Below are 18,801 nucleotides of genomic sequence, written 5' to 3' on the forward strand. Positions count from 1 at the left end.
AGGGTTAGGTACCAAGAGATGGCAGCACTTGTCCGCCGGCCTCTTCATCGGTGGCTGCTGTAATTAGTGATAGACATGGGCCAACTATCTCTGATTGGCTACCGAGAAATTGAACTGCCCACTCAGTTTGAAAAAGCTAGATAGGGTATAAAGTTCTCGCCTACTCCCTATAAGGGAATAAGAGGATGATGGATTGATCGACCGTGGTGATTAATACCCTTGGAGGGTAATGGATGGCAATGCTGTAGCCAATGAAGTTCTGAGGTTTGGCTATTGCTGTTACTCTCCTGCCATTGATCAGAGCTTTAATAGCTCAATAACACCTTATCCCTATCCCTACACTGTCCTCTACAGATAACGGGGAAGATGAAAAGCATTCTTGCTTCGCCCCTTTAAGCCAGTCCTTATAAGGATTAATAAAAGGCGTTAGTTGATAGATAGATAGAAGTTTGATTAATTAACTCGAGGCGTTTTCTGCAAGTGAAATTTTGTAAACATCGGTAGGTTACAGACGCCATGACGTAACTGTATGTGTTCTCGAGAAAAGTGATAAACGCAGATATTATCTCACATTTTAGATAGACAGCGTTGAAATCGATCATTGTAAATAAAGAGAAGCATTCATCAGGCAATATAACGCGGAGTAGTGTTGCTTTATTTCATATATATAACATCTGCTCACATTTGAAAACTTTTTATGGCTAAAGCAAAAAATAAAAAGTATTTAAAAGCACACACACACACACACTCTGCCGAAACCATAGCCAGTAGTTACCGAATTGATTGTTCGCGCGAACGTGACTTATCTTCCCGTACTGTTCTCGGTGTGTCCACATGCGTGTGTTTAACAAAGGGTAGAGTAAGATAAATCCCGCAGTTGATTAAACGTTAGCGGGATCGCAGACTCGTGAAGCAGTCTTCGGAGCCATCGCGTATCCTTGTACCGTTTTTGTGTGATTGCGTGTTCAAGTGTCGTAGTCTTTTGCCAGCAGTGCTTTGAACGTCGTTTAGAAAGGACTGAAGAAATCCCACAGGACCTTCTCGAATGTTAACTTTAATGCCTCCGTGACCTTTGGATCGAATCTTTTGGCAGTAGTAATACAAACTAAGCGACTTGAATTATTCTATTTCACACGTGAATAAGAAGGAATGTTATCGTGCGTGCCAGGGGAGGGGGGGACCGCACTGTTGACAGTCGTCTCAGCTGAATAACGAACTATTTTGTTTTTCATTTTTATTTTGAATGTTGTGCTGTTTTCTTCAACCCAAAGAAATTACTCGTAATAGCGCAACTGTTGTCGCGTGTCTCGGAAAGTAATATCAACCGGCCGACCGTACTTGAGTTTACACGAAAATAAGATATGTTTGCTAAACTTAGTTTGGTTAAGGGATAAGACCGATCAATTCGTACTCGAGGAATAAACTAATTAAACTCTTGGAAAGGAAACCAAACAGGATATCATATGCTGAAAAGTGCTGCAGGATATAGGCAGGGGGGGAAGAAAATCATTGATAAATTAATCTGAAAGGGGAGCGTTATTTATAGTTTAAAATTTAGGTTCAAACTAGTTGGTATTTCCTTCAATTACTGAAACAGTCTTCCAGCCATTATGTGCAGCATTACTTCAAGCACGCTAAACAACTTTTCCAGAAATGAGTTACGAGGGTGGCCTAAAAAGTTCTCGGCCTAACAATGAAAAAACGGATTTATAATTTCAAAAGTGTTTTTATTTTTCAACATAATCTCCCTTAAGACTAATACATTTATTCCAGTGCCATTACCCAGTCCGCGAAGTGGTTCTCAGTAAGATCTGCAAAATACTCCTCTACAATTGCAATCACCTCTTGATTCGAAGAAAAACGCTGACCAGGAAGGGTTTTAGTTTTGGGAAGAGATAGAAGTCATGGGGAGCCAAATCTGGGGAATAGGGTGGATATTCCAACAATTTATAGAGCAGATCCATTAATTTTCCCATTGTCAAAACACCTTTGTGGGTAGGTGCATTGTCCTGATGAAAGATAATTTTTTTTTCTGCAAACCGAGTCTTTTCTCACGAATTTTTTCGTCTAGTCTGGTTAAAAGATCGGAATAATATTTCCCGATATTTGGAGCAATAATCCCAAAACACCGATGCCATGACCTTTCCTGCTGATGGAACCGACTTTGGCGCTGAACAACCAGCTTTTGTCCACTGCTTTGACTACTGTTTGGATTCTGGTGTGTAATATGGTGAATCCAAGTCATCCATAGTAATAAATCGAAGAAAAAAATCAGTTTTATTCTTGTTAAAATGCTCCAAGCACTGTTCAGAGATTTTCATACGAGTGCGTTTTTGATCTGCTGTGAGCAAGCTAGGCGCTATCTTGCGCAAAGCTTTTTCATTTGCAATTCTTCATGCAAAATATATCCTACACGTTTTTTTGAATTGCCTATAGTCTCAGCAATTTCAAGCACTTTGACTCACCGGTCATCCAATACCATACCGTGCACTTGATCAATGATTTCTGGTGTTGTTACACTTTTTGGACCACCTTCACGTGGATCATCTTCAAGGCTGGTACGGCCACGTTTAAATTCGGCATTCCATTTCTTAATTGTCGAAAACGAAGGAGAAGAGTGCCCATAAACTTTTATAAACTTCGAATGAATTTCTTTTGGCGTTAAACCTTCTTTTACAAAGAATTTTATAACCGCTCGATACTCAATTTTATCCATTTCAAGGGATGCAGATAACACTTTTGCTTCAGACAGCTGTATAAAACAAACTACTTGATAGAATAACTTGCAATTTCACAAGGATGCTTATGACAGTTGTACCAACTTAGGAAAAAAAATCTTGCCGATAGATAGTGTTGCCATCTATAGTCGAGGTCGAGAACATTTCAGACCACACTCGTATGCCAAGCCGATAGCTAAATTATAAGAAAAGGAATTTGGACATAAATCAAACATAAGCATAGAACTTTTTTTTTTAAAAAAGCATCGCGATTACTAAAGTTGGGAAGTTCGTATTTGACATCTCCATGAGAAAAGTTACTAAAAGCAATGCAGTCGTCACTTTCATGGAAATCCTCATCAGTTCATTTCCTCGGTTCACTAATCACTCGAAGTTAACTCGAATAAAAGGGAAAAGAAGTCGTTAACCTCGGCTAAAGATAAAATAATGAAAGTCATATGGAATTACTCGGAATTCTGATCTTCCACTCATGTTAGTTTGAAGTCTCTGATAAAATGCTCCATACTCGAGGGCAGCGTACACGCATGATAAGTTCCCTCTGTGCACGTCTCCACTCCCCCTGCAAAGTTCACCATCTAATTGTTTTTTGCGAGCAAGAACATTCACAGACAAGTCAGTCACGCTAGGAGCTAAGAACAGTATTTATTGATAGTATCCGTTCTAAACCAGACGAAATTCGCGACTTTTCAGTTATTTCCAACTTCTCACAAAACGAAACGTAGAAGTCCACCTTCTGATTCAGATAATTAGTAGCAAACAATAATCCTGTAAATTCTCATTTGCATCTTATTAACCTTAGGCAGGATTTCTTCTACTTGCAAGTACTACTAGGGTAATAGAATGTTGCTAACATAACAGTTATGGTGTAATAACATCTGTTCCGTTACTATGAGCACTTTTTTTTTGTACGAGTATAAAACGAATTGGCAATATTTTATTAATAAGCAAGATTTTTGTCACTTTGAATTCGCTCTCGCAGTGAGTAAAGTGACTTGCATATTTTAATACAATGAGAGGAAGTGAAAGAATAAGGGAGTCACTATTTGAAGTTGAGAAAAAGTCTAGTGTTTTTTTTTTTTTTTTCCCTTGGTGGGGGTGAAAAAGGAATGAACTGTGAGTGAATTAGTTTAAGGAGAGGTAGGGTAGGTATACACTGATAATAATATTTACCAACGTGCGCAGTGCGGCAATTACTAGAATCTCTGGAAAGAGGAGAACGGAGCTTCTTTAGGTGTTGGTGTGAACTTGTGTCTGTAACAGATATTTAATGTACTTAGTTTTCCTTTAAGTGCCTTCGTGCAGAACAGTGGGGTTTCTCGTACTTCGTGCTATCAACCTGTTCCTTGCTACTTTGGCTAATGTCAGGTAACTTATTTTGCATCTTCTTAACTTAGTAATGAAAGTAAACTGTGAGTTGGGCTTGGTTCACTCGCCTCCCAAAATTGCCTCGGTTTTGACAGTAATTATAATATAATCTTCAACCTTTTACAGTTTGAGGATTTCGTTTTTTACTTAAATTATGAGTAAACTTTCGACACATGAAGGAAAGTGCATTTCTCGATGTATACGATACCCAGTATGTCTGTTACCGCTAAAGCTCGAAAGCCATTAATGTGCACATTACCTAGCTAATCTGCAGATTAATTGATTTGCTCCGTTAACGTGCGGAATCAAGAGTTTTCCGCATTTTACCTAGTTAATGTGCACATTAACGGCTTCCCTATCGTTAAAGTTAAAAAGTTTGTTTCTCTCATTTCCTTTCCCTACTCCTTCCCCCCCCCTCTTCCTCCACTTTTAGTTAGGTTTCGACAGTGTCATATGTTTTGCAAATTCATTTCCTTAATTGTAATAATATTTTAAATCGTTTGATTCTTTGTATTATAGTTTTTTAATTGATTGATGATTGATTCTATCAACTAATTTGTGATTGTTTGATTGTATTAACTTGATTCTTTAGATATCGAAAAATAAATAATTATGTTAATTTAAGCGTACAGAAACGTTGCTGTTGTTCCAGCAAAGATCTTATTTTCACTTTAACGAGTGCCTAGTAGGTAATTTGAGAAATGAAACAATTTTCCGCACGTTAACGGATCACCTTAGTTAATCTGCACAATACCTAGATAATCTGTAGAATAACTGATTTCTGCACTTTAGCGGTAACATATCTATCCTTTTAAAATGTTGTTTTAATTTTGATGGTATATATCAGAACACAGATTTATAAGTAAATAATAATTATTTATTCACTTATTGCTGATATTTCGTTGGTGTTATAACCAGCATCTTAGCACAAAAACACAGTTTGTCACAGTACCCGAGACTACAACAACATGGTGTAACAAACGGACTAGTTTACAAAAAATTGTAGCAACAACACAGACTAAAGTCCTAATTAGGCGCCCTCTATCTTAAAAAGAGAGAGAGAGAGAAGCAGGTACTAGTTATAACAGTCATCCCTCGACTTACGTCCGTTCGAGTTACGTGCTCTCGAAGATACGTCCGCGATCCCATAATGGAATAAATAACATTTTCGGCTATCCTTTCGCACAAGACGCAAGCGAGCGAAAGGTAAAACGTGCACAGTGACAACAGCACGTTCAGCGGCAACCTCCCTCAGCAGTCGGCACGTGTTTTCAACCATTCCTCTGTTGATTTTGTGTTTGAGAAATAGGTTACTTGTGTGTTTATTGTTAAATATTTCGCGACGTTTTGTGCAACATGCAAAATCAATAAACCTAGTGAAGAATCACAGAAAAAGAGGCGAGCAATTGATCTTGAAACGAAATTGCAAGTTATAAAACAACATGAAGCTGGTAAGCCCGTCAATGTGATCGCACAAGACTTCGGATGGTCTCATTCTACAGTGATGACCATTTTGAAAAACAAGGATAAAATCGTAGAGACTGTGAAAGGATCTGCTTCCATTAAATCGACGATAGTGATGAAGCAACGATAAGGTCCTATCGGTGATATGGAAAAGCTACTTGCGTCATGGATAGAGGACCTGAACCAAAAGCGCATACCCCTTAGCACTGTGGCCATAACCGCTAAGACACTAAGTCTCTTCAACATGATGAAGAAGAAAGCAAAACCCGATTATGACTACGAATTCAACGTTTCTTCCGGCTGGTTCATGAGATTCAAGCAGCGTTTTGCGTTGCATAATGTGAAAATGTATGGGAATCTGCAAGTGCTGAGAAGGCTGCCAGGGAGTTTGTGGAAAAATTGGATAAAATTATTACGGAGGAAATTTATTTGTCACAGCAAATATTTATTATGGATAGAGACGTCCTTAGCGGACATTCATCCACAAAAAGCTAAAATTTATACCTAGTTTCAAAGCTGTTAATGCCAGTACAGTACTACGATTCTGTTACGAGTAATGTAGCTGGATATAAACTGAAACCATTTGTGATATGACAGTGAGAATCCACGAGTCTTCAAAAACATTAGGAAGCATACTCTTCCAGTTCATTAGCAAAGATATAAGAAGTCGTGAATGACTCAAAATTGTTTGAGGATGCCTTAATCAACTGTCATGCGAGTGAAATAAACTCCCTGATCCATCGGTTGATCCAACCGATGGATCAGGGAGTTCTTGCAGTGTTTAAGGCTTATTTTCTACGGACAACTTTTTCACAAGCCATTTCTACTACTGAAAGAAATGACCAGACTCATGCAATTCTGGAAAACATTCAATATTTATCATGCTATTAAAAATATTGTTGTGGCTTGGGACGAAGTGACCTCACAATGCATGAGTGGCATATGGAAAAAGACATCAAAAAGGTTTGTACATGATTTTGTAATAGTGGACCTAGCAAACAATCTGAATCTCGAAGTGAATGATGACGACATAATTCAACTCATAGAAAGTTTCCCTGAACAGTTGACCAAGGAAGAATTAGTCGAACTGGAAGAACAACTGTTGCAGAAGAGGGAAAAGAGAAACAGGAAAAGGTAGTTAAACAATTTACAGTGAAGGGTCTTGCAGAAATGTTTTCTGGAGTTAGCGATGTTCTCAAAATGGCTGAGACGTGGACCCCAATGTTGAACGTTACGTAATAAGAGAAACGAAAGTACATGATGCGTTTGCTTGCTAGGAACAAATTTATGATGAAAAGAAGAGGAATAAGCAAAGCATATTGGACATTTTCATCAAAAAAACAAAGGTTACACCGAAGAGTCACAGCCTAATCGTCCACAGAAGGGAGGTAATGAAGATGTGATTGTGGGGGAAAATTTGGGTGATTATTCTCCTGTTTTGTAGTGGCAGTAATACACAGTACAGTTTTATAATAAGGTTTAAAAATGAAAATGACAGTATACTTATCACGGTTAAGTCCCTAACCCCTATAACTCTGATTTAATGTATCGACTCACGTCCTGCCGGATGGAACGGAACCCAGACGCAAGTCGAGGGATGACTGTATTATAACTCTGTTCGAGTTGTAATTATTGTCTATACTACCGAGTTATAATATCTATACTATCACGCTATTTCATGATGCTAAAGTGCAACCATTTCAAAATTTCGTGGTGTTTATTAATAATACAGCAATTCATCTAATTTTCTGTAAGTGCATTATAGTTTTTCACGGTATCTGACTTCACTTATTTATCTCTTATTTTTTTCGTGTTAATTCTAAAAGACACAATCTATTCCCCGTGTACAAGAGTTTTAGTATAACCTCTGTTTTAAACGTTATTAACTCTTCACAAAGGATATAAACAGTCCTACGTTTCTGTTAGAACTGTGTTTTTGGAAACTACATTTCCATGAAAATATCTGCTAAGTGCGTTTGGAACTAAAGTCATATGAGTTATGACACCACGCAGTGTCTCATTCCAACTTATAACACATTGCGCGGTGAGACTGTGATGAAAAAAAATCTGAATTTCGAAGAACTTCAGCATGTCCCTTTTGATATGGGTGAATAAAGATTAATATCTGTGTTAAAATAGTCAGAAACATGTAAAACGAAGACGAAGTTAGTCTTTCTGAAATGAATACCATAATTAGAATGATAATTCAGACCAAAAAAAGGGTAGATGCACCAATCAGCTTTCTGTCTTTCTAAATATTAATTTAATGCAGTTTCTTTTTTATGATTCACTCGAGACGAATGTTCGTTGTTTTACCTTCTCAGTTTACTCTGGTCATTGTGATGCTCAATATTCAAGTCACATCAGAAACAGAAGGAAAAATATCCCTTACTCGAGATACCTGTGCCATAAGTGTAAGACTAGATTCAATGTAAACACAAAGATATAAATTTTGTTTGCCAGATAATTCAACCCGAAATTTAAAAGTCATCATCAGTGGCCCGAAGGCTAGTAGTACAAGGTAAAACATCAACAACTGATGTGAGCTATAGTATAACAAATACACACTGTGCGAGTTCAAGTCTCGTCATTGGTCTTTTGAGTATAAAAGTGGCTCTGAGAATCAGCGGGGAGAGAGAAACAGATAGAAATACTGTCCGACCACATATGAGAACCTCAGTTCGAAATGTGCTATGAAGAGTCAATTGCTGTTGAAGGGGAGAAAGGAATAAAGCGATGTACGAATTGGTCAACAACACGCAAAATCACGTGATTTTCCAACTGTTATACAAGCAAAATAGTTACCACTTTAAAAACTACAATGTTCATAAGAGAGAAGTTAATTTACAACGTGTAATAGTAAACAACTCATCCCACAAGACCGATTGATTACCCTATTATCGGATTGGATTCTTCTTCTGATATGCACAGAAGTGTCGAAGGGTCTCATATCTGTGGCCGTACAGTAGAGAAAGAAAGAGGCCTTAGTTGATCTACCGGGTACCTATAAAACGGCGTCTGACTTTTCACTCATTAAGGGGGAAAAAATCGAACAAGTGTAAAAATAGATAAAAAGGGAGTACATTAAAAAATGAAGTAAATGAGAGTGGATGTACAACACAAACAGGGAAACGGGAGTCAGGGTGGACGGGGAGACATTTTATAAAACATGCGGATGCTGAATTCAGAGGTGAATGTGTGAGCGGGCAAATACGAAGTGAGATGGCCCGGGATGGGTGGGGAGAGTTTAGGTGTGAGGAAAGTTGTAGAATTAATGGTAATATAGAGGAAGTGACTGGGGAAGGCATTGAAGAGTCGCATCGTAGGAGTGACGTTCATAGGACTTGTAGAAGCAGTAATGATTTATTATGTTTATTCACTAATGCTAGAAGTATTCATAATAAGGGGAACGAAATTGTTGCTTTGCTAGAGTTTATTCGCCCAAAAATTGTTGATATAAGTGAGACGTGGTTAGATGACGATGACATCCTGACAGGAATAGAGATGAACGGATATGATCTTTTTTGTGAGGATAGACAGGGAAAAAAGGGAGGAGGAGTACTGTTAACGGTAGCAGATGAATTGTGCCCATCTAAGGCGAATTTGCAAGGTGCAAATAGTGGCCACGGTTTTGAGGTAAGTATGGTGTGAGATAGAAGTAAACAGGATGAAATATTTAGTTGGGTGTTGCTATAGACCTGGTAATATGGAGGGTAATGAGAAGGAAATGTTTAGGCAAATTAGCCTAGCTAGCAAGAAACGAGTGATCATTGTGCTGCTTTATGGTAATATAGACTGGAAGCAAGAGACTGCATCTGGGAGTAAGGAAAATGAATTTTTGGAGTTTTGGAAAGAGAATTACCATAGGCAGCACGTAATGGAGGGTACACTAGGATTAAGAGTATTGGATTTGATCATCTCATCAGATGATGTTATTATAAATGAAGTGTCAAATCTTCCACCAGTTGGTGAGAGTGACCACGAGATGATCACTTCCAGGGTGACCAGTCATTCGAGGACGACTGTTAGAAAGGGATATATGTGAATTATAAGACTGGTAATTATGAAAAGCTCAGGAAACAGCTTGCGATAATAAATTGGAAAGAGGAACTGGATGGAAAGGATATCAATGCTGCTTGGGCCATACTCAATAACTATTTGGTGGAGGCAATATCAGAGTGTATTCCTAAGGTTAAGAGGGTAAATAGAGTGGGTGTAAAATGGATGAATCAAGAGATAAGGTATGCAATCTGGAAAAAGGCATTATGGAAGAAACGCAAAATGAGTATTTATAACATCCAGTTGCATGAGAAATACAAAGTGCAGGCAAGGAAGGTGACTAGCTTGATAAGGGTAGCAAAAATGTAGTATGAGCAGCAGTTAGCTAAAGCGCCCCAAAAAAAATCCTAAGGAGTTTTTTCGATATGTGGTCAGTAAAATACTGATTATGGTATGATGGAATTGATTGGTGAAAACGGAGGAATGATAAACGCTGCGGAGGATATAGTTGAGATATTTAATGAGCAATTTATAAAGGTATTTCATTCTTGTGAATGTGACATCATGCAGAACTTGAAAGGAGGAGGAGTAACTGTTAGTAAGCGAACAGGAGGTATATGAGGAATTGAATAGACTTCATGTAAATAAGACTGTGGGACTTGATGCTATTTCACCACGTGTTTTGAGGGAATGTACCACAAAGTTAACAACAGCTTTTGCATATCTTTTCAACATGAGTCTGTCACTGGGTCAAGTTCCAAAAGAGTGGAAAGAGGGTAAAATTGTTGCAATTCATAAGGGAGGTGATAAGAATAAGGCCTTGAATTATAGATCTCTGTGTGTGTCTGGAGTTGTGGTTAAAGTATTAGAGAAGTTAATTCGGACTAAGGTTCAGAATTGGGTTGACAACAGAAAAATACTCTTTGGTGGTCAATATGAATTTACTAAAAGAAGATCGTGCTTTAGCCATCTGCTTACTATTTATAATAAAGTGGCAAGTACGTTGGATAAGGGTGTTGCATATACAGTGGTATATTTAGATTTTTCAAAGGCGTTTTGATAAATTGCCACATGACAAGCTGGTAATTAAATTGGAACGGATGGGGCTAAACAGTAGATTAGTTCGCTGGATTGGAGATACTATTTGATAGGTATCATCGAGTTGTCTATGGAGGAGCGATATCCCAGAAGAGGAAAGTTACTAGTGGTGTACCTCAAGGGTCTGTTTTGGGTCTATTGCTGTTTAATTTGTATGTAAATGATACATGGAGAGGTCTGAATGGTGATATGCAGGTGTTTGCTAATGATGCAAAGTTCGGGAGAGCTATCAGGAGTAGAACGGATGCTATAATTTTGCAAGAGGACTTGAATACACTGGCTGAATGGGTACATGAGTGGGGATGTCAATTCAATGTTTCAAAGTGTAAGGTTTTGAAATTTGGGAAGCAGAGATGGGATGTGAAGTACACAATTGGTAGAAATATCTTGGTAAAGGAGATGAGAGATCTGGGTGTGATTGTAGACAAGGACCTAAAATTTCGAGGGCATGTTACTAAAATTGTGAGGACATCACAGCGAATAATGGGAATGATGCGGAGGACATTGACTTGTAGAAGTAAGGATGTTATGGTTCCTTTTGTATAAGGCTTTAATCAGGCCACATATGGATAACTGTGTGCAGATCTGGTCACCTGGTTTTCAAAAAGATGAAGATACATTGGAAAAAGTTCTGAGGCGATTGACTAAGGTGAGTTCTGGTCTCTGGAATGTACAGTATGAAGACAGATTGACAAAATGCAATTTGCATAAATTGGTGGTTAAAAGGAGGGGTATGTGATCGAGACATATAAGCTGTTAAGAGGTTATTACCAGATTAATGTCGGGGAGGTTATGCACAGAATGGGTGAGGATATCAGGAGAACAAGAGGTCATCCCTGGAAGTTGTATAAGGAACGTGTGAACAAGGAAGTGAGGAGCAGGTTTTTTGCATGGAGAATGGCGAGTGATTTGAATGCATTGCCCGAGAGTGGTGAGCGCAGAGACATTGAATATATTTAAGGTGCAGTGTGATAAACTGTGTGTATAAGAGTGAACCTCCCACGATGAGACTTTGACTCCATAGATGTTTTTTTTATAATAATAATAAAACAGATAAAACTCAACAATTTTACATATGCACTAAATTACACCAACCACTCACAATATATCCTCGAACCAAATCTTGATGATGATGATAATAAAATTATTATTATTATTACGTGACACTTCCAGGGGAGCCTCTGTAGCTCAGTCGTTATAGATGATGAGGCCCTTTGGTCGGAAAGACCAGAGTTCGATTCCCGTCTGGGACGTGAATTTTGCACAATTTAGACAATTCACTTGCTTCACAGGCTTAGTTGCTTCGGCCGTAATTCCAAACCTCACCACCTTGCCCACTTCCCTGTCCTGCTTGCAAACTTCTAAGCACCATCATCAAAGTCCTGAATATCAGAATAGTACGATGCCCCATATCAGGTGTTTTCTTGTTTAAACTATTTTGTAAATCTTAAGTCCCATGTAAATATCTAATGACGTGGCTGTCCATATTTATAAAACTATATACACTTAAATTAGAATCATTACTTAAGATTTCTTATCAAGTATCATATCCAGTACAGTAACAAGGGTTATGAAGCGCCCTGGCAAGTGTCTCACTTGCGCCTCCCTAACCCAAAAATGACAAAAATTTTGAAAAATTTAAATGTAACAAGTTAAATTTTACTAAATGCAATATGTTAAATACATACTTACTATTGACCCTATCAAAATCAGTTGCAGTGTATTGCGGAATTTGTGTCTAAAGTGGCGTATTGCCGAAATTTAAAAATACAATATAAAATAGCAGACTTTTATATAAAATCTATTTATTTATTTTTATTTTTTACTTTTTTTACGTTTTGCGCCCCAAACCTAGTTGCGCCCTTTGCGGGCGCCTCTTTCGCCACGCCCTCGTTACGGCACTGATCATTTCATTTAACACTTAAAGAAAAAAATCAGCTAACGCCTTTTTGTTTCCATATAGGGAGTAGGCGAGGCCGTTTTAGCCTTATCTAACTTTTGGAGACTGTGGGCAGTCCAATCAGAGATAGCTGGCCCAAGGTTATCACTAATTAAGCGGCATGCAGTGAAGAGGTGGCTCAACAAGTGCCGCCATCTCGTGGTCCCTAACATACAACATATTTAATGTCTGAAATACTGTGGGTTCTACGGTCGATTTTCTTGAGTTTACGGGACGAAAAATCCGAGTTTCCGGGAGAAAAAACCCGCTTGCAGTGCCAGAGATTGAATGACTCGGGAACCAGTTCTTCTAGTCAGCACTTAAACATTCGTTAAAAAATAGAAATAAAAATCATAAAAAATCTATCATTCTCTGTTGAGGTTGGCATCTTTCCATGCATCAGACCAGCGTTTCCCAAACGCTTGCTAAAATGGAGCCCTAAAGGAAAAAAGGATTTAAAAAGGATAGACGGAGCCCTCACAACTCAATCTTTAAAATAAACATGAAAAAGGAAGAAATCAATAAACACTCACAATTTAGTACTCCGTAAATTAAAAGAAAATTTATTTTAATGAGTATAGTGCAGTTGTTGTTTTAAACTGCATAATTTTTCAAAGTCTGGTATGATGGATGGAACTTGTAGCATAATTTCATTTTCTGCATTTAGCCTGTTTCTTATTTAGTTTTAGTAGCTGCATACAGTGAGAACGTCTTTTCACAGAGATAGGTTGTTGGAAAATGTATCAAAAACTTCAAAACTTGAACAACAATTTTTGAGTACTTCTCATATAAGTATTTCCTGAATACCTCCTAGATAAATTGGAATTTTTCACAAATGATTGACAGCACCGGCAACACAGAGACTGAATAAAGTGAATGGGAAAACCAAAAACCTTAAACTCCGAACCTGAAATCTATGGCAAATCTCTTGCTATAAAATTTTACATATCATGCATGGTAGAGGCAAATGACAACTACCCGTGTTAAGGTATCTGCTGAGTAAAAAAAAAACTACTCGCAACTAAACAAGATTCACGGAGCCTTAGAATATCAGATGTGGAGCATTTGGGCTCCACGCAGCCTGTTTTGAGAAATCCTGGGTTAAGCTAACTGAACTTAAAAAAAAAAAAAAAAAAAAAAAAAAAAAAGAAACTTGGGCGTTATGGCTACTTCAATTACTGCGAAATTTGAGTTTGTGATAATGAACATGTCGAAACTTGCTGCGAATGAGTTCACTGATGTGCTCGCAAACTCCAGTCAATCTCTGATCATTGTTATATTTATTACATAGAAGACCAATTATCGATTACTGTACTTAATTTGGTGACTGCCAAAAGTGTCGCTGTTTTTTGCTTTTATCCTGTCCGTTGCCACGCGACTTTTGTGTTTGTATGTGTTTTATATACTGTATAGTGGCGGCTGGTGAAAATTTTAAGTGGGGGTGCTGCATATACAAAATAAAAAAATTTTCTTTTTTTCCTAATCAGTAACCAATTTATTAATAAATAAATTTACATATTAAAAAAATTGCTTTATTAAAAATATTTCACCCACACCATGAACAAACACCAATAATAAAAGTTTCGTATCTCACAGAAATCATGCGCGCGCGCATGCATGTAATTTATCTGTAAGCGGCACTGCCCAAACGAGCACTGTCAGAATCACTTGTAACGTGCAATAGCAAGTGTAAACGAATATCGGCGAGTCCAACTGCAATTGGCACGAATTCTCACACTGCGTTAGATCACAGTGCATTTGTTTCGTGTAACGATAACTGAAAAAAAATATAATTCTTTTCATATTTTCAACAGTGACACCGGTCATAATTTAGCCTTGTATCTATAATAAATAAATAATTATATGTTATTTTAACAAAATAAAATAAGATTTACAAAAAATAATTCATCCTCACCACGAACACGAATCCAATAACAAAAGTTTCGTATCTCACAGAAATAACGCGCACAAGCATACGATACACTGCCCAAACGAGCAGTGTCGGATTCGCTTGTAGCGTGCAATGAGAAGCGCAAACGCATATCAGCAAGACTAACTGCAATTGGCCGAATGTGTAATTCCGACACTGCGTTAGATCGCAGTGCATTTGTTTCGTAATCTAAAGCGTTAATGGAACAATTCCAATTATTGACTATTCGATCACTGTCGAAACTTAAGCTGTAACCTTTAGCATGTTGTATTGCATTTATATGATGTTGTATGCATTGTTATTATTTATAAACACCAAACAAAATTTAATTATTTCATTTTTTGCTTCAGGGTGCTGCAGTGTCACGGTGCTTATGTATGACCCGCCACTGATACTGTATATACGTAATTAGTAGTTGGCAAGTTTTATATTTTTATATTATACAGAAAACAGATAAAGATTATTCAGGCTGTATTCCTGATGGAATATTAAATTTCCATCAACCTCGAATCTTGCAAATTTTTTTCTCAAGTCCGTTTAAATGGAATATTTTGATTTCTTGTTTTTTTTCCCTTCATTAGTATAAATAATATTACGACGATCATGTTGATTATTAGTGCGTGCGTGTGTCAATTTTGCTTAATAAATTCGACCTTTTTCAGAATTATATCTCAAGATCAGAAGCCTTGAAACACAAGCCAAACACTTGCAAAGTGCGCTACAAGAAGCAGAAAAACGTAATAGTTTTCTGAAGAGACAGTTGGAAGTGTTAAAGAGGTAAGATGTATCGCAGTTGTATTGCTCATCTGACGATTGAGCATACATTCTGCTTCAGGATTTTTTAAAAATTATTTTCATTATGAATAAGTGACTACAGCACAAATTGCACAATCACATTTTTTAAAGTCTGATTTGACTTCCTGGTATCTTTATTATTCCCTTGTATGAAGAATCGGGTTTGAACTGCATATTGGGGAGAGAAATAACGTCATTCAGCCATTTTTCCAGTGAAAAGAGGAGCCAGCCATTCTTTAAGTCAGTCTCGCTGCAAAATGTAATACATTTCTGTTGTGTGATAGCTACTTGTGGTAGAGTCAGAACCGGCGCTAGGATGCTTGTCGTCCGCATGCAATTTCTATCTAAGCGCCCCTGTAACGACCCGGGCGTGTGTGGTTTACGACAATAAAAATTTAAATTATTTGAAATTTCTTAAATAAATTTTGACAGAATAGCCGCACGTTGGGTCGCTAAATGTAACGAACCGGGGGTGTTGACTAAGCAGGATAATCGTTAAAAACCCGAATATTCAAAAAAAATTCTCAAAAGTTAAAGCAAATTTTGATAAAGCCACTTCACTTTAATCATTGAATATAATGATACAGGGATTATAGCCTTCTCACCGACCCGAATCGCTAACAAAATTAAAATGAATTTTAATTAAAGTTAAAATTTATTTGAACTAAATTTTAAAAAATTCTTGCATAAATTCTTAGTAACTTGTAAACATTTTTAAAAATTTTCATAAGTGGAACTATCTTTTAGGAAAATAAAAGAAACTCAAGATAGACGAGAAAATAAGAAAAGAATTCAGAAATAATTAGAACATTTAATATAAATATTCAAAAAATAACATCTTTACAGAATAACAGAAAATAAATTAAATTACATAAATATACTTGAAATTTTTTTAATTAAAATTTTAGAGTTTTTGATTTCATATTCACAAAATTCAAAAAAAAAAACATATATCATTTACAACAGCTATTAACGCCAAAATAACAAGCTTTTTTGTGACATACTTGTTCTTAAGTAGGTTTTATTCAATTTCAACATGGAAAAGGAACGTTTTTCAAAGCTCGCTACACTAAAGGGCAAGGTTAATAGTATTCTTAAAGCAATTGAAAAGTTAGGGAAAGATGAATTATTGGACACAATAAAATTAAGAATATCGAAAGGGTTTTGAATATTGTGGCGTTTCGTCATGATGCTCCTAGTCAAATTGCCGTGTCTTCTTTCGCCGTCGATCTTCCGTGCCAGTTTTAAATTCTTGTTCTCCATCCACCTCTTCACTCAGTTCTTTTGTCGTTTTTAGAACTTCTTTAAAATTTGTATCTGATCGATACTCTTGTAAGAATATTTTTATGTTTTCGATAGATTCTAAAGTGTAAAGTTCATATTTTTGTTTTGAAACATTTTACTCACAGGGTTTATTCTGTTAAGTAAATCGTGCCAAGTTATAAGAGAACAAATAAATTTGTAGACCTTTATTTTAGCACATAATATTTGTGCTTCATGCTGAGTTTCTTTATTAAAATTTTCATTATTTAAAATTTCAAAGTGCATCGTAAATTTCTCCTAACTGATATCGTAGAGGGCAGATATTTTACTTTCCCATCGCGTTTCTGATGGTTGTTTCAATGTTAAATGTTTTACGAACTTTAAAAGGATTGCCCAACGTTTGTAAGAGAATGAAAAGAAATTGCATATTTCTTGAATAATTGCAAAGAAACTAATTGTATCTGCATTCACTTTGGCTGCATCATTGATGATTAAATTTATAGTGTGAGCAGACATGGCACGTAAAAAAAAAAAAAAAAAAAAAAAAAAAAAAAAAAAAAAAAAAAAAAAAAAGCTCGAGGATTTTTGTTCAAAAGCAAATTTTGGAGCCCATATTTTTTCCCTTTCATATTTGTCCCATTGTCATACTGTTTCGGAATAAATGAGCCATGTTCTTGGCACGAGCTCCCCGTTTTCCATTTTTCTATTATAATACGTGTCGCCAAATTTACGACCATATGTATCTCTGGGATATATTATATTATATATCCATTTCAATTAAAACAACTCGTAATTTTTCATCAGTATTTCCCCATTCACCTGGATCTTCTAAATTTGCAGAGACTAACAATGTGTTAGTTTCGTGGTCAACTACAAATAAATCTTCTCCTAACTGTTTTTCACTTAAATCAAGAGTCTTGTTCAATAGTTGCAATAATACTTTCATGAAAACTAGATTTTTGATGTATCGAGTTTGTTACAATCTCCATCAGAATATTTTAACAAATTTATTAAGAGCCCCAGTTTGTTTCTTAATATCTGCTTCTTTCGCAGCATGACGCTTACGATTTTGTGTCCCGGATAACTTTTTTTAAATTTTTGATTCCATTTTTATTTTATACCCACAAGAAATTATTACACAACACGACACAGAGTCAAATAATAGTCCACACTTCGCTACTGTCAGTAGCCTACTGAGATGCGTACCATATGACTGGTTAACTAGCAACAAATGTTTTGTACGAAAATTCATTTCTGCGCATAAAAACCGTTCACCATTTCACTTTAGATAGACTGCAGTAGACACAACATTCTGCAGGCAAGCATTTAACCTGCTCTTGCTGCAAAATTGTAAACAGCCGGCTGATCACAGAGGCGGCAATATACAATTTTTTTAAATTTTTATTCGGTGTATCTGGCCTTGTTAATTTTAATATTGATCATTCTAAGAATTTTGTTTTTATGATAAAAATTTTTTTTCTTAAAAATTAATTTATGACCCGTGCCCCGGCGCCCCCTTCGTAGCGACGCCCACATGCCCGCTTCTGCCGGCCTTGGGTAGAGCCATTGGTTATGTTCCATCATTTTACAATATGAGTTCTGTGGTCTGTTAAGGGTGTAATTATTGATGTAAACTCTGCTCTAGAAACTAAACATGGCACTTTTTTCATGCAGCACTTTAGGTCTGGAATAAGCAGGGTCTTGCAATCGACAATAAAAATCATGATGTACTTGGGAGGAACCATAAGATGGCTGCTGGAAATTCAGATTTTTTTTTATTGCGAGGACACTATAGTCAATGAAATTTACATTTTAGTTTTCATCTTTCTTTTGCCTTTTTCTGTTTTGACATGCAACAAATTTGCACTCAAATAGCTTTCACCCAGCATACTTGTGTATAGAAGACTTATCTTCTAGCATAGACCTCTGAGAATGGAGTGTGCGATGTTGTACAGGGTACAATATAACTTGATTCAAAATCATGGTGTTACTTTGAACCATTTTAATTATCCCCATATGTGTTTGGGGATTGGAGGAAAAGAGTGTGACGTCTTCGTTGCTCAAGGGTACCAACCAGTCATGTGTGAGGAGTGGGATAGTATCTGCACAGGATGGGAGAGAACAGGGGGTTGAGGAGAAGTGGTGGGATGAGAGAGGCACGTGTTCGTTGCCCCTCGGTGTTTCCCAGGAAAACACTACACCTATACTAA

The 18,801-nt window shown here is 36.8% G+C and overlaps 1 protein-coding gene across 1 annotated transcript in view; it reads left to right on the forward strand.

The window, feature by feature from the left end:
- Positions 1-3,963: 3,963 nt before the first annotated feature.
- Positions 3,964-18,801, forward strand: part of LOC150104470 (uncharacterized) — a 53,375-nt gene continuing 38,537 nt past the window's right edge. Inside the window, exons 1-2 of the mRNA XM_090395652.1 lie at positions 3,964-4,103; positions 15,196-15,310. Of these exons, the coding sequence (XP_090251778.1) occupies positions 4,097-4,103; positions 15,196-15,310 (122 nt within the window). The 5' untranslated portion in view covers positions 3,964-4,096. The remainder of the gene's footprint in view (positions 4,104-15,195; positions 15,311-18,801) is intronic.

This window comes from Typopeltis vanoorti, chromosome 7 (genome assembly GCF_054136105.1).
Source record: "Typopeltis vanoorti isolate ZY-2024b chromosome 7, IOZ_Tvanoo_1.0, whole genome shotgun sequence".
NCBI lineage: Eukaryota > Metazoa > Arthropoda > Arachnida > Uropygi > Thelyphonidae > Typopeltis > Typopeltis vanoorti.